Source organism: Bos taurus, chromosome 5, assembly GCF_002263795.3.
Source record: "Bos taurus isolate L1 Dominette 01449 registration number 42190680 breed Hereford chromosome 5, ARS-UCD2.0, whole genome shotgun sequence".
Taxonomy (NCBI): Eukaryota; Metazoa; Chordata; class Mammalia; order Artiodactyla; family Bovidae; genus Bos; species Bos taurus.
The window spans coordinates 82,494,167-82,520,598 of NC_037332.1; the positions used below are offsets into that span (position 1 = coordinate 82,494,167).

Here is a 26,432-nt window from a genome sequence, read left to right on the forward strand (position 1 = left end):
CTCTACCTTCCAATGCTGGGAGCACAGGTTTGATCCCTGGTCAGGAAACTAAGATCCCACATGCCATGCAGTGCAGCCAAGAATTTGAAAAATAAAATAAAAAGTAAAAAGGCTTACGCCTGTGACAACATGGGTGGACCCTGAGTGTATCACGCTGAGTCGGACGGAGAAAGACAAACACCGTATAATTTCACTCATATTTGGTTATGGAAACAAAAGACAAAATAAATGTACAAACCAAATCAACCAAAAACACATAAAGAGAACAGAGCAGTAGTTATCAGAGGGGAAGGGAAGGAGGGGAGGACAAAGTGAGTAAAGGCAAATCAATTGTATGGTGAAGGATGAAACTAAATCTTAGTGGTGAGCACACAGTAATGTACACAGAACTAAAAATACAATGTTGTACACATGAAGCTTACATAATGTTATAAACCAAAGTTACCTCAATACAGAAAAAAAAAAAATTTTTTTTTAAAGCTTAGGGACTTCCCTGGTGGTCCAGTGGATAAGATTCAGTGCTCCCAATAGGGGAGGCCTGGGTTCAATTCCTGTTCAGGGAACTAGATCCCACATGCTACAAGCAACTAACCCCTGGTGCAGCCAAATAAATAAATAAATATGAAAAAGGAAAAGGCTTATACACTGAGTTAGACATTTCTTATTTCTTGCAAATTTACAAAAGATACTAACTAAAAATATTCTGCGTGCATATGCGCTAAGTCGTGTCTGACTCTTTGTGACCCCATGAACTTGGGCCTGCCAGGCTTGTCTGCCCATGGGATTTTCCAGGCAAGAATACTGGATTGGGTTGCCATTTCCTATTCCAGGCTCAACTGAAAATACAGATTGGAAAGTTTTATATTAATGTATGGAATCTCATCCTATAGAACGTAGCCTTTGACTTCAGTTCTCTAACAATAGGGTTACCAACAATTTCTAACTTACCCTGTTCTTCAGTTCCCACCTTGAACATTCATTCAGTTGGCAGATTTCTAGTTGGGATTGCTAATTCCATCTGCTGATGGAATTTGATCCATTTGATCAATTATCTAAAGTTTTTTTAAAAATCCCATTAAAAAACACTTTTATCCCCCAAATTCTTTAGACTTTTACCTAAATATTGGGATCATGGGCCTCAATCATTACCAAACTAATTATTTACATTAGCTCCACAAGGTAGATTCATATGCAATCTACTCCATGATTAAAAAAAAAAAAATCCAAGCACTGATATAACCCACAGGACAGCTTTTCAAAATCCTTTCAAAAGGACTCAAACTTTATGAATGTTTTCTTCCACAAGTTGCAGGCTGGGTCTCTCAACTTGATATCTTGCTGGCTTAGTTTGAATTCTCACAGAAGCTGATCCTGAGACAAGGATTCAAGTACAAGAAGTATGTTTGGGAGGTGCTCCTAGGGAGCTCTGTCAGGAAGTAAGACAGAGAAGACAAAGAAACTAATAATAGATCCATTTTCCAACATGTTGCCACTATGAGAAAACTGAAGCTTAATCTATTGGGGCATTCTGGGAGAAAGTTCAGTTCAGTCGCTTAGTCGTGTCCGATTCTTTGTGACCCCATGAACCGCAACATGCCAGGCCTCCCTGTCTATCACCAACTCCCAGAGTCCACCCAAACCCATGTCCATTGAGTCGGTGATGCCATCCAACCATCTCATCCTCTGTCATCACCTTCTCCTCCTGCCCTGTATCTTTCCCAGCATCAGGGTCTTTTCAAATAAGTCAGCTCTTCGCATCAGGTGGCCAAAGTACTGGAGTTTCAGCTTCAACATCAGTCCTTCCAATGAACACCCAGGAGTGATCTCCTTTAGGATGGACTGGTTGGATCTCCTTGCAGTCCAAGGGACTCTCAAGAGTCTTCTCCAACACTACAGTTCAAAAGCATCAATTCTTCGGCGCTCAGTTTTCTTCACAGTCCAACTCTCACATCCATACATGACCACTGGAAAAACCATAGCCTTGACTAGACAGATCTTTGTTGGCAAAGTAATGTCTCTGCTTTTTAATATGCTGTCTAGGTTGGTCATAACTTTCCTTCCAAGGAGTAAGCATCTTTTTATTTCATGGCTGCAATTACTATCTAGGAGAAAAATGGAGAACAAAAACCTCAGAGTTATGTGGCCTGAAGTGCCTCAAGGAATAGGAGAGTAAGGATATTGAGAGTTAACTTAGGCAGGTTGATAAGGAGTCCAAGCCTAAGGGCCCCTTCAAGGAGGAGGTAAACATACTTTTCTACATTCTTTTGCCTTAGACAAGATATTGTTCATAGGCAGCAATATCTCTTGTTCAAGGACTTTTTTATTTTTTGAGTTTTGGATGTATGTTATGGGAGAAGGTCTGGGTAAAAACTTCCATAGCCTTGAGCTCTGGGTTAGCCTGTTCCTTCTGGCTAATCTCTTGCTGATGTCATTCCAGGATGTATGTTATGGCAAAGGGTCTGGGCAAAATTCTCACAGCCTTGAGGTATTTTTTTATCTATTCTCAGCAGCTACTTGAGAAGTATATAAGGCCCCACTTAAATTAGTGAGGCGGGTACTCTCCTACCCCTTTCTGATGTCTATCAGATGTCACAAGTTTTTTTTTTTTTTTTTTTGTCACTTTCACTTTAAATAAAATCTACACAAAGCTCTGAGTGACTGAGACTGTCTTTGGTCCTGAAGTTAAATCTCTTTCAGAGACCATGAATCTGGTGGTACCCTTAACTGCTCATCACTAAGATATCAGTATTTATATATCAGGTGCCCTCAGTCAGTGGAGCGGGGATGCTCCCAGGCAGAGCCCCACCGGGAGTGGAAGCCCTCCTCTTGCTGATACAGGCAGAACTGTCTCTGAGGACCAGAGAAAGAGGTCAAGTAGAGAGTCACGAGTGTTGGACAGTGGAAGCCAAGTGGCATGAGAGGATGTTGTGGGGTTCTGATAACTGCCACACTTGCAGAAGAAGCCAATGGATTACTGATATTCTTACCAAGATAAATTTAAGGAGTATCTAAGCTATTTGGTAACAGTCATTCATCCCTAGCAGCCTTTGATTTCACAAGTGGAGGTACATGAGCAATCTTATCCTTGTCTTAAAAGCTTTTTCGAAGTTTGCATGGCATTCATGTTACAATTAGGGTTGAAATAAGGTTTTAAATGCCAATCATGTTTTTTTAAAAGACTTTTTATTATGGAAAATCTCAAATATCCACAAAATCAGAGAGAACAGTCACTCAAGTGACTCGTGGCCAATCTTGCCTTTCCATAAACCTTAAATTCATTTTCAATTAGCCTAAAATGGGCTGCTTTCCAGTCTCTCTTTTTTTAAATTTAAATATAATGAAGGCAAAAACTCATCAAAAATATAATGAGACAAAAAATAAGTGATTGCCAGAGGTAGTTTGGGGGAGAAATGAATAGACAGAGCAGAGAGAATTTTTACAGCAGTGAAAATACTCTGTATGGTATTACAAAGATGACCAAGATTGAACCCTAAGGTAAAGTAATGGGCTTCAGGTGACTATGATGTGTAAACGTACTATATATATATATATATGGCATATAGATATATGCCATATATACAACAGCATTCTGGGTGGAAGATTCAGTTGATAATGAAGGAAGCTATACATGTGTGGGGACAGGGATATATGGGAAACCTCTGTACCTCCCTCTCTGTTGTGTTCTAAACCTCAGTTAGTTCAGTGCAGATCAGTCGCTCAGTCATGTCTGACTCTTTGCGACCCCATGAATCGCAGCACACCAGGCCTCCCTGTCCATCACCAACTCCTGGAGTTCATTCAGACTCACGTCCATCGAGTTAGTGGTGCCATCCAGCCATCTCATCCTCTGTCGTCCCCTTCTCCTCCTGCCCCCAATCCCTCCCAGCATCAGAGTCTTTTCCAATGAGTCAACTCTTCGCATGAGATGGCCAAAGTACTGGAGTTTCAGCTTTAGCATCATTCCTTTCAAAGAAATCCCAGGGCTGATCTCCTTCAGAATGGACTGGTTGGATCTCCTTGCAGTCCAAGGGACTCTCAAGAGTCTTCTCCAACACCATAGTTCAAAAGCATCAATTCTTTGGCGCTCAGCCTTCTTCACAGTCCAACTCTCACATCCATACATGACCACAGGAAAAACCATAGCCTTGACTAGATGGAGCTTTGTTGGCAAAGTAATGTCTCTGCTTTTGAACGTGCTATCTAGGTTGGTCATAACTTTCCTTCCAAGGAGTAAGCGTCTTTTAATTTCATGGCTGTAGTTACCATCTGCGGCCCAAAAAAATAAAGTCTGACACTGTTTCCACTGTTTCCCCATCTATTTCCCATGAAGTGATGGGACCAGATGCCATGATCTTAGTTTTCTGAATGTTGAGCTTTAAGCCAACTTTCTCACTCTGCACTTTCACTTTCATCAAGAGGCTTTTTAGTTCCTCTTCACTTTCTGCCATAAGGGTGGTGTCATCTGCATATCTGAGGTTACTGATTGTTGAAAATAAAGCTATGGGCCTTGCTCACTGAAGCTTGGTCTCCCCATGTCATTCTTTCTCTCAACCTCTGGCTGAGTTTCCATTTGGAGCACGGAGGTCCTCTGCGACCACTTATTTGCCTGGGCTTCTAAGACCCACTTGAGAAGGTGCCTAAGGTGGGGCACCTTCTGCTATTCGAGAGGGCGCCTGCGGCCTCCGTGGTCAGAGCTAACCTGATGTCACAGGTTATATTGACTTTCTGCATAAACCAAGCTACTCAGCGTCTCTTCTCCACTGAATTTTCCTACTGAGCTATCCTCATTCTATTACTCTTTATATCTTTGATTAATATTTAATTAAAGCCAGTGGAAGAAGGGGACGACAGAGGATGAGATGGCGGGATGGCATCACTGACTCGATGGACGTGAGTCTGGGTGAACTCCGGGAGTTGGTGATGGACAGGGAGGCCTGGTGTGCTGCAATTCATGGGGTCGCAAGGAGTCGGAAACAACTGAGCAACTGAACTGAACTGAACTGAAAGCCAGTGTAATTGCCGACGCCGTCTCCCCTTCGAACTCCCTGGATCAGCCAGGGCTGGACCTCGGCAACTGATATTTCTCCCGGCAATCTTGATTCCAGCTTGTTTCTTCCAGCCCAGCGTTTCTCATGATGTACTCTGCATATAAGTTAAATAAGCAGGGTGACAATATACAGCCTTTACAGACTCCTTTTCCTATTTGGAACCAGTCTGCTCTAACCTCAACCTGCTCTAAAAAAGTAATTTTAAACAATAATTAAAAAATTTAACTGTAACTGACGTGTCATGGTAAAAGGGAAGAAGAACACCTTTGCTAACTATAGGCTTTTCTCAATAATAGGGAGTGGTCTTAAAACACAGTGAATTCCATTGGCTAATTATCATTGGAAAAAACAATTTAGTAGCAACTCTACACAAAATTGAAGGCAAAAGGAGAAGAGGGAGGCAGAGAATGAGATTGTTAGATGGTTATCACCAACTCATCGGGTGTGAATTTGAGCAAACTCCAGGAGATAGTGAAGGACAGGGAAGCCTGGAGTGCTGCAGTCCACGGGGTCACAAAGAGTCAGACGTGACTTCAAGACTGGACGACAGCTATGTATACCCTAATCATTTCACTTGGCAGACATTCCCTTTGGTTAAAGTAGAATACAAAAGTGTCTCACGAGTGGGACACCGTCTGTGCAGCCAGTCAGGGTTACACTCTGCAGTTGCCTCCTCCTGACCCAGGCAACTGTCTGTACACCTATCTCCATATAGTCTCCCCAACTTTCAACTCTTCTACAGGTGAGGCAGAGCCTCGCCATCAGAATAAGACATACGCTTTGCCACCTTAGTTGCTCAGTCATGTCTAACTCATTGTGACCCCATGGATTATAGCCTGCCAGGCTCCTCAGTCCATGGAATTTTCCAGGCAAGATAGTAGAGTGGGTTGCCATTCCCTTCTCCAGTGGACTTTCCCACCCCAGGTATCGAACCTGGATCTCCAGCAATTCAGGCAGATTCTTTATCATCTGAGCCACCAGGGAAGCCCTGAGGAAGAGCCCATCTAATGGTTAACATGCCCTTACTGTTCCTGAGGCCAAACAGGGCTCATGCCTTTGGCACAGAGCTCTGGAGTGTTAAGTGAAATACTTGGTCAGGCACTTGAGCAGATTAAAAAGTCCTTTATGAAAAGGTGTTTGACTCTGACTGCAGGCTTCTGTGTGGCCTAGCCTGGCAGGGGAATGAACGTCCGTGTGTGGGCAGGGAGACATTCCTAGAGCAGGAGCCAAGCCCCTGGCTGTGTGTCTGCTGCAGAAATCATCTAGAATGGACCTCTTTCATTAACAACCTTTGGCATCTAGGAAGCTACTCCAGTTGGTAGCATGGCACAGTGGAAAGAACACAGATTTTAAGGCCGGATTCCTGATTCTGCCCCCTTCTGTGTGATTTCCAACAAGTTACAGAATTTTTTCAGGCTTCAGATTTTCTCATTTGCAAGACTGGGATGGTTTGCACAGGACTGTTATGGAAATGAAAGTAGGTTTCATATGCAAAGTGTTTGGCATACAGATTTTAAAAAATTACTGATTCTCGCTCTTTGATTTTCCTTCTCTTCTTTCTGAGCCACAAATAACAGCTTACATTTATTGAGTGCTGTCTAGGAACCAAACACTGCCTTCAGTTCAGTTCAGTTCAGTCCCTCAGTCGTGTCCGACTCTTTGCGACCCCATGAATCGCAGCACACCAGGCCTCCCTGTCCATCACCAACTCCCAGAGTTCACTCAGACTCACGTCCATCGAGTCAGTGATGCCATCCAGCCATCTCATCCTCTGTCGTCCCCTTCTCCTCCTGCCCCCAATCCCTCCCAGCATCAGAGTCTTTTCCAATAAGTCAACTCTTCACATGAGGTGGCCAAAGTACTGGAGTTTCAGCTTTAGCATCATTCCTTCCAAAGAAATCCCAGGGCTGATCTCCTTCAGAATGGACTAGTTGGATCTCCTTGCAGTCCAAGGGACTCTCAAGAGGCTTCTCCAACACCACAGTTCAAAAGCATCAATTCTTTGGCGCTCAGCCTTCTTCACAGTCCAACTCTCACATCCATACATGACCACTGAATCCTCACATCACTCCCATGTGGTGCTATTATTCCAGCCATTATATCAGTCTGCTTGGGCTGCCATATAGAAGATCAGAGACTGAGTGGCTGAAATAATAGACATTAATTTTCTCACAGTTCTGGGGGCTAGAGGTCCTGGATCAAAGTGTTGGAAAGTTTGGTTTCTCCCAAGGCCTCCCTCTGGCTTATAGATGACCTACTGTTTCCTCACGTGGCCTCCTCTTTGTGTGTGTACCCCTGGTGTCTCCTCCTCTTCTTATGATGACACCAGCCACATCGGATTAGGCCCCCACTCTTATGATCCTTATGGCAGAAAGTGAAGAGGAACTAAACAGCCTCTTGATGAAAGTGAAAGGAGAGTGGAAAAGCTGGCCTAAAACTCAACATTCAGAAAATGAAGATCATGGCATCCAGTCCCATCACTTCATGGTAAATAGAGGGGGAAAAAGTAGAAACAGTGGCAGATTTTATTTTCTTGGGCTCCAAAATCACTGTGGACAGTGACTGCAGTCATGAAATTAAAATATGCTTGCTCCTTGGAAGGAAAGCTATGACAGACCTAGACAGCATATTAAAAACCAGAGATATCACTTTTCAGACAAAGGTCCATATAGTCAAGGCTATGGTTTTTCAGTAGTCATGTATGGATGTGAGAGTTGGACCATGAAGAAGGCTGAGTGCCTGAATTGATGCTTTTGAGTTGTGGTGCTGGAGAAGACTCTTGAGAGTCCCTTGGACAGCAAGGAGATCAAACCCGTCAATCCTAAAGGAGATCAACTCTGAATATAAATTGGAAGGATTGATGTGGAAGCTGAAGCTCCAATCCTTTGGCCTGATAGGAAGAGCTGATTCATGGGAAAAGACCCTGATCCTGGGAAAAAATAAGGGTAGCAGGAGAAGATGGTTGGATAGTATCTCCGACTCAATGGATGTGAGTTTGAGCAAACTCCGGGAGACAGTTAAGGACAGGGAAGCCTGGGGTGTTGCAGTCCAGGGAATCAGAAACAGCTGAGCGACTGAATAGCTTATGATCTCTGCTGCTGCTGCTGCTAAGGCACTTCAGTCCGACTCTGTGTGACCCCATAGACGGCAGCCCATCAGGCTCCTCTGTCCCTGGGATTCTCCAGGCAAGAACACTAGAGTGGGTTGCCATTTCCTTCTCCAGGGGCTCTTCCAAATCTAGGGATCCAACCCTCATCTCCTGCATTGGCAGGTGGATTCTTTACTCCTGAGGTACTAGGGAAGCCCTACTGTCAATGACTAACTGTGTATATTCAGTCATGTGCTGTCCTAGAATTTGACAAAAACTGAAATGAAAATTCAAGGTGAAAGATAGGACAAGCCTAGACAAGGCAGAATCCTACCACCGATTTGTGACTTGTAGTTCCATTTTTCAAGATAAATTGTAATATGCCAATTTACTAAACATACATTTATTTTCCGCAAAGCCCAGATTCCTTTGGTTCCCACGGCAGAGCCTTTTCAGAAATACTTATGAGAATTACCATAGAGAAAATGATCCAAGTTGTTTGCTGTCTTGGTCAGCTGGGCCCCCCATAATAAGTACTACAGGCTGAGTGGCTTAAACAACAGACATTTATCTCCTCACAGTTCTGGAACCTGGAGTTCTGAGATCAGGACGGCAGCATAGTTGACTTCTGGCTTGCAGACAGCTATCATCTCACTGTGCGCTCACAGACTACAAATCTTCTGGGCTCCCCTCTTAGAAGGGTGCTAAATATAGCATGAGGGCCCCACCCTCATGACTTCACCTAAATCTAATTATATCTCAAAGGTCCTATCCAAATAATACCACATTGGGCTTCAACATATGAATTTTAGGGACACAATTCCATGTGCGCATGCGTGCTAGGTCACTTCAGTTATGTCTGACTCTTTGCTACCCTATGGACTGTAGCCCACCATGCTCTGCTGTCCATGGGATTCTCCAGGCAAGAATACTGGAGTAGGTTACCATTTCCTGCTCCAGAGGATCTTCCTGACCCAGAGACTGAACCCCCATCTCCTGCATTACTGGCAAATTCTTTACTACTGAGCCACCTGAGAAGCCCAGAGAATGGTTCTCAAAAAGAATAGACAGGTTGAAAATTAACCTTGTGGGACTGCAAGGTTTAGAAGCAAAGAGTAAAATTCTAGGCCAGGGGGTAAGATCCAGTTTTACAGAAGTTAAATGGTTATACTGGGCACTAGCCATGCGCCATGACAAAGAGATGACTGAAATATTAGTACTGAATAAGTACATGTGGAAAATCTGCTTTCCTCAGAAGGAGAGATAAACTAATTTGGCAATCCTTAAAAGACTTAGAAACCTTGCTAGTGTTAGCCTCTACTCAAGTTACAACTTGCATCAAACATCAAAGAGATTTCAGCTGTGTTGAGGTGGTTGCACTGGCCACCATGTTTTCTCTCATATGGACTGCTGTGTAGATTAGGTGATTCATTTATAACTGGATCTATTCAACATGGAATTGATTCACCAGAGCCATAATTATTGGATAAATAAATGCTTTTGACCTCAGTATTTCCCTTGACCATTCAGTTCAGTTCAGTCGCTCAGTCGTGTGACTCTTTGCGACCCCATGGACTGCAGCATGCCAGGCCTCCCTGTCCATCACCAACTCCTGGAGTTTACCCAAACTCATGTCCATTGAGTCAGTGATGCCATCCAACCATCTCATCCTCTGTCATCCCCTTCTCCCACCTTCAATCTTTTGCAGCATCAGGGTCTTTTCCAGTGAGTCAGCTCTTTGCATCAGGTGGCCAAAGTATTGGAGTTTCAGTGTCAACATCAGTCCTTCTAATGAACATTCAGGACTGATTTCCTTTAGGATGGACTTATTGGATCTCCTTGCAGTCCAAAGGACTCTTAAGAGTCTTCTCTAACACCACAGTTCAAAAGCATCAATTCTTCAGTGCTCAGCTTTCTTTAAAGTCCAACTCTCAGATCCATACATGACTACTGGAAAAACCATAGCCTACCTTGACCATACAACTTATTTTTTTATGTAGAAAATATTAGGACATTAATTTTACATCCATGCCTCAAATCACTTGATATTTCAAAAAGATGATACCTTTCTTTTTTGAGTTGGGTAAGTATTCATGTTCTTCTTTGACAGAGATTTTGCAGCTCTTGATTCGACAGAAAAAAGATCGTCTTGAGCCAGAATACACATGACTCTTACTTGTGTGGAAATTACTGTGAACTTGCAAAGCAGCTTTCATAGTGCAAGGAGGCAAGAGAATAGGAAGAAAATGTTTTCAAATAAATTTAAAATGTATTTCCTCATGTGTTCTGGTCATCTGTGGTTATTGACACCATTGTACAGCAAACCCCAAAGTGAAACACACCAAAAAATATATTATAATCACTTGCAATTTATCTTTATATTTTTCCCCAGGGGGGCAGATAGTAAAAATAACTTAAATGAAATAAAAGTTACATTTAAAAACTTAACTAAAATAGTATCAGTGGCATAAAACATCATTATTTTATATGATAAACAATTATTAGGCAATAAGCAGTTTCATAGAAAAGAAGTATTTCTGGAAAAGACAGAGAATATGTATACTTCCCAAGAACAATTATACAAGGTCTTTCACATTGAGAAGACCTAACATATTTGAGAAAGAGAATTGTTATCCCTTAGCAAACAACTAAATAATAAAAAAACTCCAGCAATTTTTTTATCCCAAGTAACACTTTCCAATAAAGATTTTATTAGCATATGAAAGCTAGAGAATATGAAGTAATCACATTTTCCCAAAAGCATCTTCATATATTTGCTTTGATACATGAATTTTCTATATGGCGATATTTTTAAAACTGAGGTTGATGATTATAAAGTTATTAAATAATTCTCCCCTTGATAAAACTATAATTAGCTAACTTTTCAAAAAACTATATTGCTGTACTTTTAAGTAAGAAAGAATTATATTTCCATAAAATGATAAGAAGGCTGAAATGAGTGCTTACCTTTGGCATCTATTAGCTTCTCTCTGGGTGAAATATCAGAGGAAGAAAGTTGTTCCTTTACTTTGGAAACATCTTTTGGATGTAAGAAGTCAAATAAGCTTTGTCCAATCAAACTAGCCTATTTATAAGGTAGAAGTTCATTTAAAATCAGTATCATGTTATTTCTATGTTTCCTCAAACAAACAAATGATACTGTTTCTTTGGTTAAAGTGGCTTTTTCTTAAGCTTGGATACGTCAACTACACTGAGTGAAGTTACCTTAGTGTTAAAAGCAGAGCAAAACTTGCAGACAAAAAAAAGTACATAGACACAGACCCATAATTGGATACACACAAATCACATACACATACCTAATAACTAACCTTTTATTTAAACTTAATCATTGGTAAAAGTGGTAAAGAAAAAAAGAGTGGGCTTCCTGGGTAGCTCAGTTGGTAAAGAATCCACCTGCAATGCAGGAGACCCCAGTTTGATTCCTGGGTCAGGAAGATCTGCTGGAGAAGGGATAGGCTACCCACTCCAGTATTCTTGTACTTCCCTTGTGGCTCAGCTGGTAAAGAATTCACCTGCAATGAGGGAGACCTGGATTTGATCCCTGGGTTGGGAAGATCCCCTGGAAAAGGGAAAGGCTACCCACTCCAGTATTCTGGCCTGGAGAATTCCATGGACTGTATAGGCCATGGGATCACAATGAGTCAGACACTTTTCACTTTCACTTTCATTGGTAAAAGTAAAAACATTATATTACAGAATAATATAAAAGACACAGAATACCTGTGATCTCATGATGTGACTCAGAAATTTACCATACTGCCTTAAAAAATTACCATACTATTGATAAACCAAACCCAACTTGGTACACCTCCTTCCTACTTGGCATTTCACTTCTCCCCACATGCAGAGCATTCCTTGGCCCATGACTTTGTTTGCATGGTCTCATCACCTGGAAATCACTATCTCTTCTCTATAAATTCAGTTCCCTGGCCAAGCTAGCCAATTGCCTTTTACTCCCTAACTTCCAAGATTCCCTCTCCAAACCTGAAATGTCTTCCTCCTCCTCTCTGCTCTAAACTAGCAGACATTCTACTTCACATGTGAAGCCCACAGTGATCACTCTCTTCTGAATTTATTACCCAAGTAGACATTCCAATGGGAGGTAGAACAAATGGACCAGCTGGTCCAAGTGGCCTGGAGTGCTTGGCAGTTAGATCAGTATAGTTCAGTCACTCAGTCATGTCCAACTCTTTGAGACCCCAGAGACTACAGCACACCAGGCTTCCCTGTCCATCACCAACTCCTGGAGCATGCTCAAACTCATGTGCATTGAGTCGGTGATGCCATCCAACCATCTCATCCTCTGTTGTCCCCTTCTCCTCCTGCCTTCAGTCTTTCCCAGCATCAGGTCTTTTTCTTCACATCAGGTGGCCAAAGTATTGGAGTTTCAGCTTCAGCATCAGTCCTTCCAATGAATATTCAGGACTGATTTCCTTTAGGATGGAATGGTTGGATCTCCTTGCAATCAAGAGTCTTCTCCAACATCACAGCTCAAAAACATCAGTTATTCAGTGCTCAGCTTTCTTGATAGTCCAACTCTCACATCCATACATGACTACTAGAAAAACAATAGACTGATGTATAAATCAGATTGCTAGTTTCTTTCTTCTTTTTTTTTTAAGGCAGTTAGCTAGCTCTACTTAAAAAAAAAAGCTAGCAATCTGATTTATACTTCAGTCTATTGTGTGATTGGCTAATATAAGTCTATGCCCAGAACTCTGCTTCAGAGCAAATTAGTTTTTTTTTTAATTGATGTATAGTTGATTTACAATGTTGTATCAGTCTCTGCTATACAGACAGATCAGATTTCTGAAGCTGAAAAGCTGAGGACAAGACCCTATACCACAGGGATCCCAAAGTCTTCCTGAGCAGTCAGTGAGTCTCATGGTCTCTGAAATGCAAAGTCAGTGTCCAGTGGGACCAGACTCTTTGTCACTAATTTGGAACTTAAGAGCTATCTTCAGTTGTCAAGTATCTTGGTGTGTACCTATGTGAGTGATGTTCTCTATTTCTAATTAGAAAATATAATAATCAAATCAGCTGCATGATTCCTTCGGTCTTCACTCCTTTTGTATGTAGGTTCCTACTATCTATTTCTTTTATTTAACTTATTATCTATGAATGCCTTCCATCTCTCCATATTTTCAAGTTTTGGGGAGAATATAGGCTGAGATTGATGAGAGTTATTTATGATCAAAGCTGTTATCTTTATATTATCTTATCTTATATTACATATTATAATATATACATATTATATTATATTATTGTATTATATTTCTGTTTTAAAGGAGACCACATGTACTAGTTTATTCTCTCTGTTGGTTTCAATCCTATAGTTTTTGAGTAACTAGTTTAAATTAAATGGTGTTCAAAAATGAGACAAACCAATCACAGTGCTGGTTAAATAAAGGGTGTATTTCAAAATTTGTTGCCAGAGCCTACAGCCAAAGCTGTTTCGCAATGCACATAGCTTAATAAATATTAATGCTCTCTCCTGGAGGAAACAGGCAAAGGTGACTAATATTTTTCCAACACTCAAATATGATATCTTATTTAATGTGTTTATATCCTGAAAAACAGGTATAATCATGATTTCCATTTTTTACATAGGAGGAAGCTGAGGTTCAAGAAAATGAAATAACTTGCTTAAGGAAGTAAACACTCCTGCCAGTAACAAAAATTCATACTTTTTCCACATATCTTCCCATCTCTCTTGAAATTCTAACTCAGCAGAACCCAATCCCACAACCCAGGTGGAAGAAAGAGTTAAGAAGCTTCAATATATGTGTTATTTAAAAAAAATAAACATAATAAGAAATATCTTCAGTTTTGGATACCTGATCATAATTAAGTATTCTGGAGACCGATTTAGAAACGAAGAGAATTTTTCCTCTTTCACATCCAACCACAAATAGGAAGCCTTCTGCAGTCTAGGATTTAAAAATATAATACAAGGTGAATACGTTAAAAGATCTTGAGGGAAACGTGGTTCACTGATTTATGTAGGTATAGACATTAGATTTATTTTGCTCTTCTTGATGTATTAACCTATCCACAGTTTAAATTCTAATGAGCACTGTAAACAATTCAAAACCAAGTTAATTGGATTGTTAATGGGTAGAGTTTCTTTTGAAGGTGATGATAATGTTCTAAAATTGCATTGTGGGAGTTTCCTGGTGGTCCAGTGGCTAAGAGTCCATGTTTCCAATGCAGAGGGCCCAGGTTTGATCCCTAGTCTGGGAACTAGATCCCACATGCCACAAGTAAGACTTTTCACGCCTCAACTAAAGATTACATGTACCACAGCTAAGACCCGGTGCAGCCAAATAAATAAATATTTAAAATTTTTCTTTAAAAATGATAAAAGAGTTGCATTGTGATTATGATTGCATAACTGTGAATATACTAAAAACCATATGGTATGTAAATAATCTCAAAAAAAGGAGTTAAACAAAAAATAAAAGATCTTCTGTCTCTCTCATACATATACATTCAGATTTTAAGAAAATTACTGTAGCAATAAAACTAAAGAGTGGTCGTAAGAGCTAGTAAAGTTAATTTTAAGAAATTTTCTCATTATATAAAAAGATTGATAACATCAAGTTGAACTCCAGTCGAAACTAATGTTTTTCATCTGGAAAGTCCAGGCATGCAATATTAAATTGAAATATTTCATAATATAAAAATTACCTGTGTCAAGTTCTATACTCATATAGAAACTCTGTAAACATATCAAAACACATCCATAACAGTTGCCTGTGGATGTGTTGAGATGGAAGGACTGTGAAGACTGGGATAAAGGAAGCATCAGGAATACTATATTTGAATTCAGCTGTTCAGATAAAAAAGGGGCTCTTAAAAAAATTCAAGGACAAATGTAAATAAAATCTTTCTGTTTAGTCATACAAAGGCATAAAGCCTAGTAGTAACAGCACAAGATCAAGACACATATTGCCTCCTGGGGGCAGAATAAGCCAATGACATGCTCATATTTTCCACATCAAATAAACCTCTAGACCAATGAATCTGATGCATTTGAAATGATGATGACAGAAATGGCAAAGCATTAACTAAAAATTCATTCAGTAAGCAGTGGCTGGCTCTGCAGAGGACAGGATCCTGAAGGAATTGAGTACAAGATAGATGGCTTTGAAGGAGGGGGTAATAGAGGGGCACAGAGCTTACAGTGTGCGAGGTGAGCATGTCAGGAAGCATAAGGAGCTTAGCGTTGAAGACTAGCTATGCTCTCTCTTTGGAATATGCCCATCCTCTGCCTCTACATTCATTAGCTCAAACTAACAAGACACGAGCTTCCCTGGTGCCTCAGATGGTAAAGAATCCGCCTGCAATGAGGGAGATCTGGGTTCCATCCCTGCATTGGGAAGATTCCCTGGAGGAGGGAATGGCAACCCACTCCAGTATTCTTGCCTGGAGAATTCCTTGGACAGAGGAGCCTGGCGGGCTATGGTCCAGGAGGTTGCAAAGAGTCGGATACAATGGTTACTTGTGATAACTTAAATTTTTATCTTAAAGGAAATTTGACATAATATATATTCCTGTACATTTACAATAGGAAGTGAACTGAAGAAAATCTTCCTCCTATTCAGACAAAAATGAAAGGACAATACAACTTAGACAAGCATATCTCTTTACTTACCTTAAGAATTAAGTGTCTGAGCTCATTATCATGAATGAATGAAGGTCTGTAATTATTTCCTGGGTAACAACTTGTCATACCTAAAAATAAAGAAGTCATATAGTTAACTGAAAATCAAGTAGAGATGGAAATATAGTAGATGCTCAGTGAATATTAGCAATTCTGGGGCTGCTATTGGTAATGACAAGGATGATGGTATTTTCTTTTCTAGCATAGTCTAAGATCTCTTCTATAATTATTCTCTTTCTTTTTTGATACTCAATTACAATTTCCTGCTTTCAGATAAGTTCTTAGAGCTACTTATTCCTTTATACACAAATGTACAGATAGTAAAAGCTGTATATTGAAAAGAGATAAAAATGCAATATATTATCTATAACATTATAATAACACACAACAATATTCAAGACTCTGGTTATTTTATAATCTCTTAGCTTCCTAAAACTGATCATATGGTGATCTAGTGGTTAAGGGAATCTGCCTTGCAATGCAGGAGATGTGGGTTCAGTTCCTGGTTGGGGAACTAAGATCCCATATGCCTTGGAGCAACTAAGCCCACTTATGTGCTGCAACTACTGAAGCCTGAATGCTTGGAGTCTGTGTGCCACAACTAGCGAGTCCAAGCACAATACCAAAAGAGAGCACGTGAGGTAACAAAGATCCCGCATGCCACAACTAAGACCAGAGGGAGTCAACTAAGTCATACAAAATACTCCTTTCAAAAAAAAACCACCTGATCATATGGATTATCCTGAATAGGAAGATTATTGAATTCTAAGCAAATTTTATGGATTCATAGGATTTTCTATATGAACCTTTAAAGACCATATGGAGACTTCTGACAGTATACAAAATGTATAAAGTATAAATGAAATCATTCATTTCAAGCCCTTTCACAGAGTTCATCATGTTGAAAGGAAAGTCCCAAAAGCAACCAGAAGAGCTTGGAAAAGGGTAAGGAATGATCAGATCAGTTCAGTTAAGTTCAGTTGCTCAGTAGTGTCTGACTCTTTGCGACCCCAGAGACTGCAGCACACCAGGCTTCCCTGTCCATCACCAACTCCCAGAACTTGCTCAAATTCAAGTCCATCGAGTCGCTGATGCCATCCAACCATCTCATCCTCTGTCATCCCCTTCTCTTCCCACCTTCAGTCTTTCCCAGCATCAGGGTCTTTTCCAATGAGTCAGTTCTTCGCATCTGGTGGGCAAAGTATTGGAGTTTCAGCTTCAACATCAGTCTTTCCAATGAATATTCAGGACTGATTTCCTTTAGGATCGACTGGTTTGATCTCCTTATAGTCCAAGGGACTCTCAAGAGTCTTCTCCAACACCACAGTTCAAAAACATCAACTCTATGGCACTCAACTTTCTTTATAATCTTTTATAATTTTCTTATAATCTTTCTTTATAATCTTTTTTTCCAGTAGCTGGAAAAACCATAGCTTTAACTAGACAGACCTTTGTTGGCCAAGTAATGTCTCTGCTTTTTAAAATGCTGTCTAGGTTTGTCATAGAGCAAGGAGCAAGAGCCTTTTAATTTCATGGCTGCAGTCACCATCTGCAGTGATTTTGGAGCCCCAAAAAATAAAGTCTGACGGTTTCTATTGTTTCCCCATCTATTTGCCATGAAGTGATGGGACTGGATGCCATGATCTTAGTTTATTGAATGTTGAGTTTTAAGCCAGTTTTCTCACTCTCCTCTTTCACTTTCATCAAGAGGCTCTTTAGTTCCTCTTCACTTTCTGCCATAAGGGTGGTGTCATCTGTGTATCTGAGGTTATTGATATTTCTCCCAGCAATCTTGATTCCAGCTTGTGCTACATCCAGCGCGATGATCAGGTCAAACCTAGGTAAAAGTTTGACCTGAGAGAAGTAAAGGAAGAACTAAAAGTAATACCTTTGTCTTGAGGACATCCACCAAGTCTTACAGGGAAAGCCCTCCATGGCCACAAGGGGGCGCAGAGGACTGTTCACCCAGCCCAGGTAACTCTAAGCAAGGGTGATTCAAAAGTAAATCAAATTTCCCTTCCTTACGCTTCCCAGTTTCCCTAAACAGCAACCCCTCCTAGGGACTTCAAAGAAAGATGTTTTTGCAAAAAAAAAAAAAAAAGATGGGGGTAACACTCTGATACAGGCTAACCATTAACTGGCCTTTGGATGAATTTACAGCCCAAACTCACCAATTACCTGGAGCTTCCCTGGTAGCTCAGATGGTAAGAAAGTGCCTGTAATGCAGGAGAAGCAGGTTTGAGCCCTGGGTTGGCAAGATCCCCCTGGAGAAGGAAATGGCAACCCACTCCAATATTCTTGCCTGGGAAACCCATGAACTGAGGAGCCTGGCGGGCTATAGTCCATGAGGTTGCAAAGAGTTGGACACAACTTAGCCACTAAATCATCAACACCAATTACCTAAGTGGTGGGGAAAGAACAAAACCAGAAAATAAAAAATCCTCATGGAATGATTTGGTAAATTCTTCTCAGATTGGCACCATCCTTACAAGGCCTGACATAAGCAAAAGAAAGCTCTTTTGGAATCTACCTTCTAGGTAGCCCTCAAAGAATCTCCCCACATGACTTCTTGTTATTATTATTATTGTTATCAGTCCCCAGGAGACTTGTAGGAGGGAATTGAGCAAAGGCTAAAGATGCAGACCTGAGTGCCCAGCTGGCACAGGAATAAATCAGTGTGAGCAAGGCAGTGACACTTGCAGGCTGGCTTGAAGCCAGGTTGGCAGAATTGTGCTGAGGTAACCTGGTCAGTGTCAGTCAGCCAGAGTGCGTGAGCCCTGGCTAAATAGATGAGTGAGGACGTGAGGACATGACAGTGAGGCAAAGACGGCAGTCAGTGTAGAGCTGAAGTTAGGGTGAAGTGAACTAACAATGTATGGTGAACTAACAGTGTATGGTGTGCGATTCTGTACTCCTGCCATCGGGCAGCGACAAATTTGATTCTCAGATTCTAGTGGCAAAAACAAATGCAGAACATGATGACTTACTTTTACTAAGTTCTTCATTGTCATTTATTGTCATTTTATTTTATTGTGTTCTTCATCGTCATTTGTCATTTTATTTTATTGTGTTCTTCATCATCATTGAAAATGACAATATGACAGTAATAATGACAATGATCATTATCATGATAAGGATAAATAAGGATCAATATGACAATAACAACTCTTCTTCTTCATCCTCGGACCACCACCTCCACCATTAAGAAACACTGTGCTCAAGGACGTCCCTGAGGACCTGCCTCAGGGAAAGGAAAGGCTACCCACTCCAGTATTCTTGCCTGAAGAATTCCATGGAGCCTGGTAGGCTACAGTCCATGGGGTTGCAAAGAGTCCAACATGGCTGAGAGACTAACATACACACACATGGAAATGTAGAACTGCTGGGACATACCAGTCTATGAGCATTTTCCCCTTAATTAATTGTGCTGTATTTTACAATGGATAGGGAAAGGGAATACTTGCCCTTTCCCCAGATAATTTGAGATGCACTGCTGTAGAATGTAGAGAAAAAAAAATCATTTCATATCCTCTGTCTTCAGAGTAATTATCTGTAGACCATCCACATGCAACCCTCTCATGGCATCTAGGCATTTTGGGGATGGAATTGGGGTCCCTCTGGCCAGAGCACTGGAATGAAGCCCCAGCTGCTCTATGTCATCTCATCCATGGGCAGCACTAAGGTCTGATGAGGATAAGACCATCTCATTTCAGTTTACAAGGACCAATGGTGAAATCTATGCTATGTTCCAAAGAACCCCATCTGGATTTAGACAGGGTTTCCTCCTTACTGAGCTTGCCTTGCAGCACATCCCATGCATACTTCCACGTATCATTAATCACACTGGGTGTTAATAATCTCTCCCTGGGTCTATTCCTTATCCACCATGCACCCCCCGCCCCCAGCACAGAGACCTTGCCTCCTTCATTTGCCTAACCCCAGCACAGAACAAGAACTCAGCTGATGCTCAGTGCATACGTATTGAATTAGGTTGCTGATTCATAGCTTTTCCCTCAGGTCCTCCTCCCTCAGAACGCTGTGAATGTGAAAACTGTTGGATAATTTTAGGGTTGCAATCAAATGACCTCAGTTGAACCTGCTAATGTTTATTGCTAACAGATTTAAGAGAAATATTCACACAACTTATGCAAGGCCTAGTTGTGAATAAAAGAGAATCTTCTTTCACAATGGGCTGTTATGAACAAAAGACCACCAATCGTGCTCCCAGAAGGAGGCCTGCCAGGCAGTCCCCCAACCCCAGGCCTGCTGTGCATTCTGCTGTACTTGCTTTCCCCACAGCCTGCTCTCCAGATCTACTTGTGCTCGGCGGGAGTGCACAAGCCAGTTTTTTACCATCTGCAGAGATTTAAGGAAGGTGCTTTAAGGCACAACTTGCACAAACTACTATTAAATAGCCCTGTAATAGCTGTCTCTGGTTTTATTTCCTAATTTGTAGATGTCCCTTCCTCCTCCAATCTGAGTAGGTCTGTCAGGATTTTTTGGTTCATTATGAAGTAAGATCCTCTTGGTCTGGGCTCCAGTTTGCACGTGGAATCCAGGTAACATCACTCTCCTCTAAGCCACTTTAAGTCAACTTTCAAAATCTGTGTTTTGGCCACAGAACTTCCTTCTCCCTGAAACAGACTGTCCTTTTCCTGGCATGCAGTTTAGGACAGAATCTAAATAAGACTGTTGCCTTTCCTTTGCTTATTCCTTTTTAATACTTTTTGAGCAAGATTTCACTATAATCTTTCAGATCTTTACAAAACTGAGCCTTCAGAGTCTCCTCTACAGTCTGCAGAAAACTCACCGCCCAGGTCTTCAGACTGTATCAAAATGAATTCATGTCACCAATATTCTTGTATCTAAAACCCCAGTCTATTTCCATCGTTCTGTCCCTCAAGTTGGACCGGGTTTGTTCCCAAACCAGATGTGATTTTAACTACACATGTACACAGAATGTTTATTACACTTTGATCTAAAATTCAAGTTCAGGGCTTCCCTGGCTCAGTGGTAATCCACCTGCCAATGCAGGAGACATGAGTTCGATCCCTGACCCAGGAAGATCCCCCATGCCACAGAGCTGCCAAGCCCGTGCACCACAACTGTTGAGCCTGTGCTCTAGAGCCTGGGAGCCACAACTACAGAGCCCATGTGCTGCAGCTACCGCAAGCCTCGTGCCCTCAACAAGAGAAGCCTCCTCAGTGAGAAACCTGCTCACCACAGCTAGAGAAAAGCCCACACAGCAACAAAGACCCAGCATAGCCAAAAGTACACAAATAAGTAAATAAAATTATTTTTTTGAGTTCGAAGTCAGAAATGATCATGCATACCTCAATCCTCATCAGCTGAGGACCTCCTTCACCCAATATGTAAGACTATCTTGGTTTATGTGAGACTATATTAGTAAGTGGAGACACTAATAGTAAGGCATGATGCATTTTCAGGTACTACTTACAAGTCTGAATGAAGTTTTAAGAGAAATTGATGAGTTTAAAGAGTTTTTCTTTTCTAATAATGGAAATCTGACAATAACTTTAAATTATCATAACTAAATATTTCAGAACTTCTAAACTAGGTATGCATGACAAGTATCATCACCTTAATATTATACCTGGGAAGACAAGTAAAAATGTAAAGACTTTTCAAGTTCACAGAGTAAACCTAAGATGAAGAGTTCAGTGAAACCAACTTTTCTGACATCCAAGTTAGTATTTTCTCCACCTATGGAATATGGATGAGCATCAAAATGAATATCCATGAAGCTGAAAGACACATTTGTATAAAATCTCAGTAGCCTAAAACAACAAACCAGGGACCTCAATTACAGGGGAGACTTTACAAACCCGAGTGTGGAGGCCGTCTTCCAACTTACCTTTTAAAGATCTCAAGTGTTGAACAGCCAGTCTTAAAACTGTCAGTTTGTCCAGTTTCCGGGCCATGGGACTGCACTGAGGGATCATCGTAGACAGTTTTCCAATCAGGTTGTTCATTTTATCTCTCCTCCGCTTTTCAGTTTGGCTATGAGCTTCTCTAAGAAGGAGAAAGCGCCTCTGTTATATTTAGCATTCAGCAGACACTCAGGGACCCCAGGGGCACTAGCAGGAGCATGGGTGGGGCCGGCAAGCTCCCGCTGTTCGTCCGCCTGACTTTGACCCTGCAGATGGCATTCAGGGATGAGGCAGGACGGGCTGCGACAGGAGTGGCATTGTTCACACTGTTTTTACCAGCCTCCACCTCCTGCCCCTACCCCCATTGCACTACCCTTGCTCCTTCCCTTCTGATCTTAGTCCCTGAAATCTGCAAGTAATAAGATTTCCCACCCTAGTATTCTTGCCTGGAGAATCCCAAGGACAGAGGAGCCTGGCAAGCTATGGCCCACAGGGTCGCATGACTGAAGTTGGACATAGGATCGAACACGACTGAAGTGACTTAGCACATGAGAGGTGAGGTGGATTTCTTTTTTCCACTTCCCTCTTAGAGGAAGAGATACGCGTGTATGCGTGTGTGCAGTTATGCCTAACTCTTTGTGCCCCCATGGACTGTAGCCCGCTGGGCTCCTCTGTCCATGGGATTTCCCAGGCAAGAATACTAGAGTGGGTTGCCATGCCTTCTGCAGGGATCTTCCCAACCGGAGGATCAAACCCGAGTCTCCTGCATCTCCTGCATTGGCAGGCAAACTCTTTACCACTGCACCACCCAGGAAGCCCCTGAGAAAGAGATGTGTTGCCTTCTATTCAAAGCTAACTTCTCTGGTCTTCCCTTGAACAGTAACCAGCATCTTGAGCTCATTCTCTTTCACAACTCCTTCTACGGGTCAATAAATGGGCTCAAATCTCTTCCCTTTAGGGGGAAAAATTTTTTTTCCCTAAATCTAGAGATTTTTTCCCCCTTCCCTCTTCCCTCCTTGGCCAGCTTCCTGAGGCTGTCATCTCACTCAACCTTCCACTTCCCAGGCGTCTCTCCATCTATTAAAGCAACCTCCCACAGCCCCCACTCCACTAAAACTACTCTAGCAGAAGTCATCCGCATCTTATGCAACCCCAGCTGTTCCCTGCCTTACACTGGACACTGATGGCATTTTTCAGTCTTCGTTGGCTTCTGCTCCTCCATCCTCCCACCTCAGCTCTTCCTCTGTCCTTCAGTACTGGTACCCTGAGATCCCTTACTTGGCACTACTCGTTCTTCCCCCTATAGCTTCACCCTGAGAGATCCCATTCTCTCAGAAGGCTTTACAGCAACTCATAAGCTACTTAACCATTTAATCCCTATCTCATTCATACGTCATCCAACTCCAGAACTTTAGAGCTAGAAGGATGTACATCAGTGATTCAAAGCACCCTAAAACTCAACAAATCCCAAACTGAATGCGTTCTTTGCAACTGGCCTCATTTTAATTCTTCCTCTGCCAGCCCTGATTACTCCTTTTCCTTTTATAGGGCTTATCTTGATTGGTGACACCACTGGACTCATGCTAGACCCTTTATCCTTCTTCACCTGGAAGAACCAGATAATCACAAACTCCTATAAATTCTTGTTTTAAAATTATCTCTTAAAGGTGTCTTTTGCTTCTCTCCATCCACCTGTTACTGTCTTAGTGTTAGTCATTCAGTTGTGTCCAAGTCTTCGTGACCCCATGGACTGTAGCCTGCCAGGCTCCTCTGTTCATGGAATTCCCCAGGCAAGAATACGGAAATGGGTAGCCATTTCCTTATCCAGGGGATCTTCCTGACCCAGGGATCAAACCCATGTCTTCTGCACTGGCAGATGGATTATTTACAACTGTGCCACTTGGGAAGCTCCATGATACTCATTGCACAACCCCTAAAAGCCTTTGAATTGATATTACTGCTTCTTCAAGTATCTTACTTATCTACTCTATCCTACCCATGACTTCCAGAATTATTGTTTTAAAATAAAATCATCTAATCCCATTGCATAAGGGATGCTAGCATGCATTTTCACTGCCAAAGAGGAAAGTCCAGACTCCCTAATGACATCCCAGTGTTCTCATGACCTGGCTCATGCCTTCATCTCTGGTTTCACCTCTCCATTCCTTCGCCCTACAGGTCTGGGTGTTGTAGAGCAGCAGTGCCAGATAACTTTCTGTCCTCCAACACATGAAGTCAGCTCCCATGTCCTCTATGTCTTGCACTCTTCTAGGATTAGAATGTCCTTCCTCCCTATATTCCTGGAAAAAAATCCTAGTCCCTCTTCAAAACCCAGGTGACTTATTTCTCTGGGAAGCTCTCTTTAACATCCCTCTCAAAGCCACCTCAGTACTTTGTTTCATCAAATATACCACTACCACATTTCATCAAGTCTAAGACACCATCAGCTGTAAGATGCACCATTATCTACTGCATCACAAAAACGGAAAAATGCTCTCAATAAACAGGAAGATAACGATGATAAGACATGTTTCACAGGTGATAAGATGTGAGGGGTGGGTGTATATCTTTGATTTCAAGAATTAGGTTATTCTACTTTTGACATTTTACTGTGAATATTTGTCTGTTTCTCCTACAACACACAGATCGTGGCAATTCCAGAATTTCTACATAAGAAAAGTTTGGGGGAAGTCAATCTAATGGGAAAGGGGAAAAATAGGAGATTTGTCCTTATCTATTTTTAGAGACTTTAAATGAAGGAGTGGGAGGAAGGGGAGAAGCACTGATGGAGCTAACAACCTCCTTGTGCACTGCCCCCCAAAAAACCATTCACCTTTGTCCAATGCCTGGAACAAAGGACATGCTTTGGGATGAATAGGATGGCATTCAAATTAAAGGGAAAGTGAAAATGAAGTTGCTCACTCGTGTCCTACCAGGCTTCTCCGTCCATGGGATTTTCCAGGCAAGAGTACCAGAGTGGGTTGCCATTTCCTTTTCCTGGGGATCTTCCCAACCCAGGGATTGAACCCGGGTCTCCCACATTGCAGGCAGATGCTTTACCCTCTGAGCCACCAGGGAAGCTGCATTCAAATTAAATGTAGATAACTTGAGCAAGCAAATTGATTCTCAGACTGTGCTCCCCAAAGTCTGAAACTTTGGAAGGGGTCTTGGGAGTCATGTGGAGGAAAGCAGAAATGAAGGACTCCTGGAGTGGGGGTGGGGGTATGATAGAGCTGCTGTAAGAATTCATTAAGCAAAGGGTTCTGCAGCTTTAAAAATAAAGTTGGCTCATGCATGCATTCATTCACCTGTACATAAATAGATGTATTTAGCATACGTGAATGCATATGTGAATGGATAACTACTACTTCAAATGCCATCCTGTTCATCCCAAAGCATGTACTTTGTTCCAGGCATTAGCCAAAGAATGGTCTTTTTGAGGAGGGTGGGGGGTTGTCAGCTCCATCAGTGCTTCTCCCCTTCCTTTCACTCCTTCATCTAAAGTCTCTAAAAATAGATCAGGTCAAATCTCTTATTTTTCCCCTTTCCCATTAGAGTGACTTCCCCAAACTTTTCTTATATAGAAACTCTGGAGTTGCCATGATATCTGTGTTGTAGGAGAAACAGACAAATGTTCACAGTAAAGTATCAAAAGTAGAATAACCTAATTCTTGAAATCAAAGATATACACCCACCCCAACATTTTATCATCTGTGAAACATATAGGGCTCCCCTGATCGCTCAGTTGGTAAAGAATCTGCCTGCAGTGCAGGAGACTCTGGTTCCATTCCTGGGTTGGGAAGATCCACTGGAGAAGGGGAAGGCTACCCACTCCAGCATTCCTGCCTGGAAAATCCCATGGATGGAGATGCCTGGCAGGCTACAGTCCATGGGTTCGCAAAGAGTCAGACACGACTGAATGACTTTCACTTTCACTCGTACTATGGTCTGCTGTTGTTAGTCACTAAGTTGTGTCCAACTCTTTGCAACCCCATAGTCTATAGCATGGTTTTCCCTCATAGCTCAGTTGGTAAAGAATCTGCCTACAATGCAGGAGATTCCTAGGTCGGGAAGATCTCCTAGAGAAGGAAATGGCAAACCACTCCAGTATTCTTGCCTGGAGAATCCATGAACAGAGGAGTCTGGCAAGCTACAGTCCTTGGGATCGCAAGAGACTTAGAGACTTAAGTGAGAGACTATAGTACATCAGGCTCATCTGTCCTCCACTATCTCCCAGAGTTTGTTCAAATTCATGTCCATTGAGTCAGTGATGCTATCTAATCATCTCACCCTCTGTCACCCCCATCTTCTCCTGCCTTCAATCTTTCCCAGCATCAGGGTTTTTTTTTTTTTTCCCCAGTGAATCAGATCTTCCCATCAAGTGGCCAAAGTACTGGAGTTTCAGCATCAGTCCTTCCAATGAATAATCAGGGTGGATTTCCTTTAGGATTGACTGGTTTGATCTCCTTAGAGTCCAAGGGACTCTCAAGTTAGGTCCTTACTGTTTCTGTCCTTTATCATGTCCATCCTTGCATGAAATGGTCCCTTGACAGCTCCAGTTTTCTTAAAGAGATCGCTAGTCTTTCCATTCTGTTGTTTTCCTCTTATTTCTTTGCATTGTTCATTTAAGAAGGCCTTTTTGTCTCTCCTAGCTATTGTCTGGAACTCTGCATTCAGTTGAGTATACCTTTCCATTTCTCCTTTGCCTTTCACTTCTC

General features: G+C 41.7%; 1 protein-coding gene across 3 annotated transcripts in view; it reads right to left on the reverse strand.

Annotated features, from left to right (window-relative positions):
- Positions 1-26,432, reverse strand: part of ARNTL2 (aryl hydrocarbon receptor nuclear translocator like 2) — an 89,020-nt gene that overhangs the window by 25,266 nt on the left and 37,322 nt on the right. For 2 of the 3 annotated variants that reach the window (XM_059886560.1, NM_001289819.1), the window contains 5 exons: positions 21,699-21,856; positions 15,815-15,894; positions 13,995-14,087; positions 11,104-11,221; positions 10,202-10,345 (listed from right to left, as the gene is read on the reverse strand). In XM_059886560.1, the coding sequence (XP_059742543.1) occupies positions 10,202-10,345; positions 11,104-11,221; positions 13,995-14,087; positions 15,815-15,894; positions 21,699-21,856 (593 nt within the window). The remainder of the gene's footprint in view (positions 1-10,201; positions 10,346-11,103; positions 11,222-13,994; positions 14,088-15,814; positions 15,895-21,698; positions 21,857-26,432) is intronic. The other variant, XM_059886561.1, reaches the window with a different exon arrangement.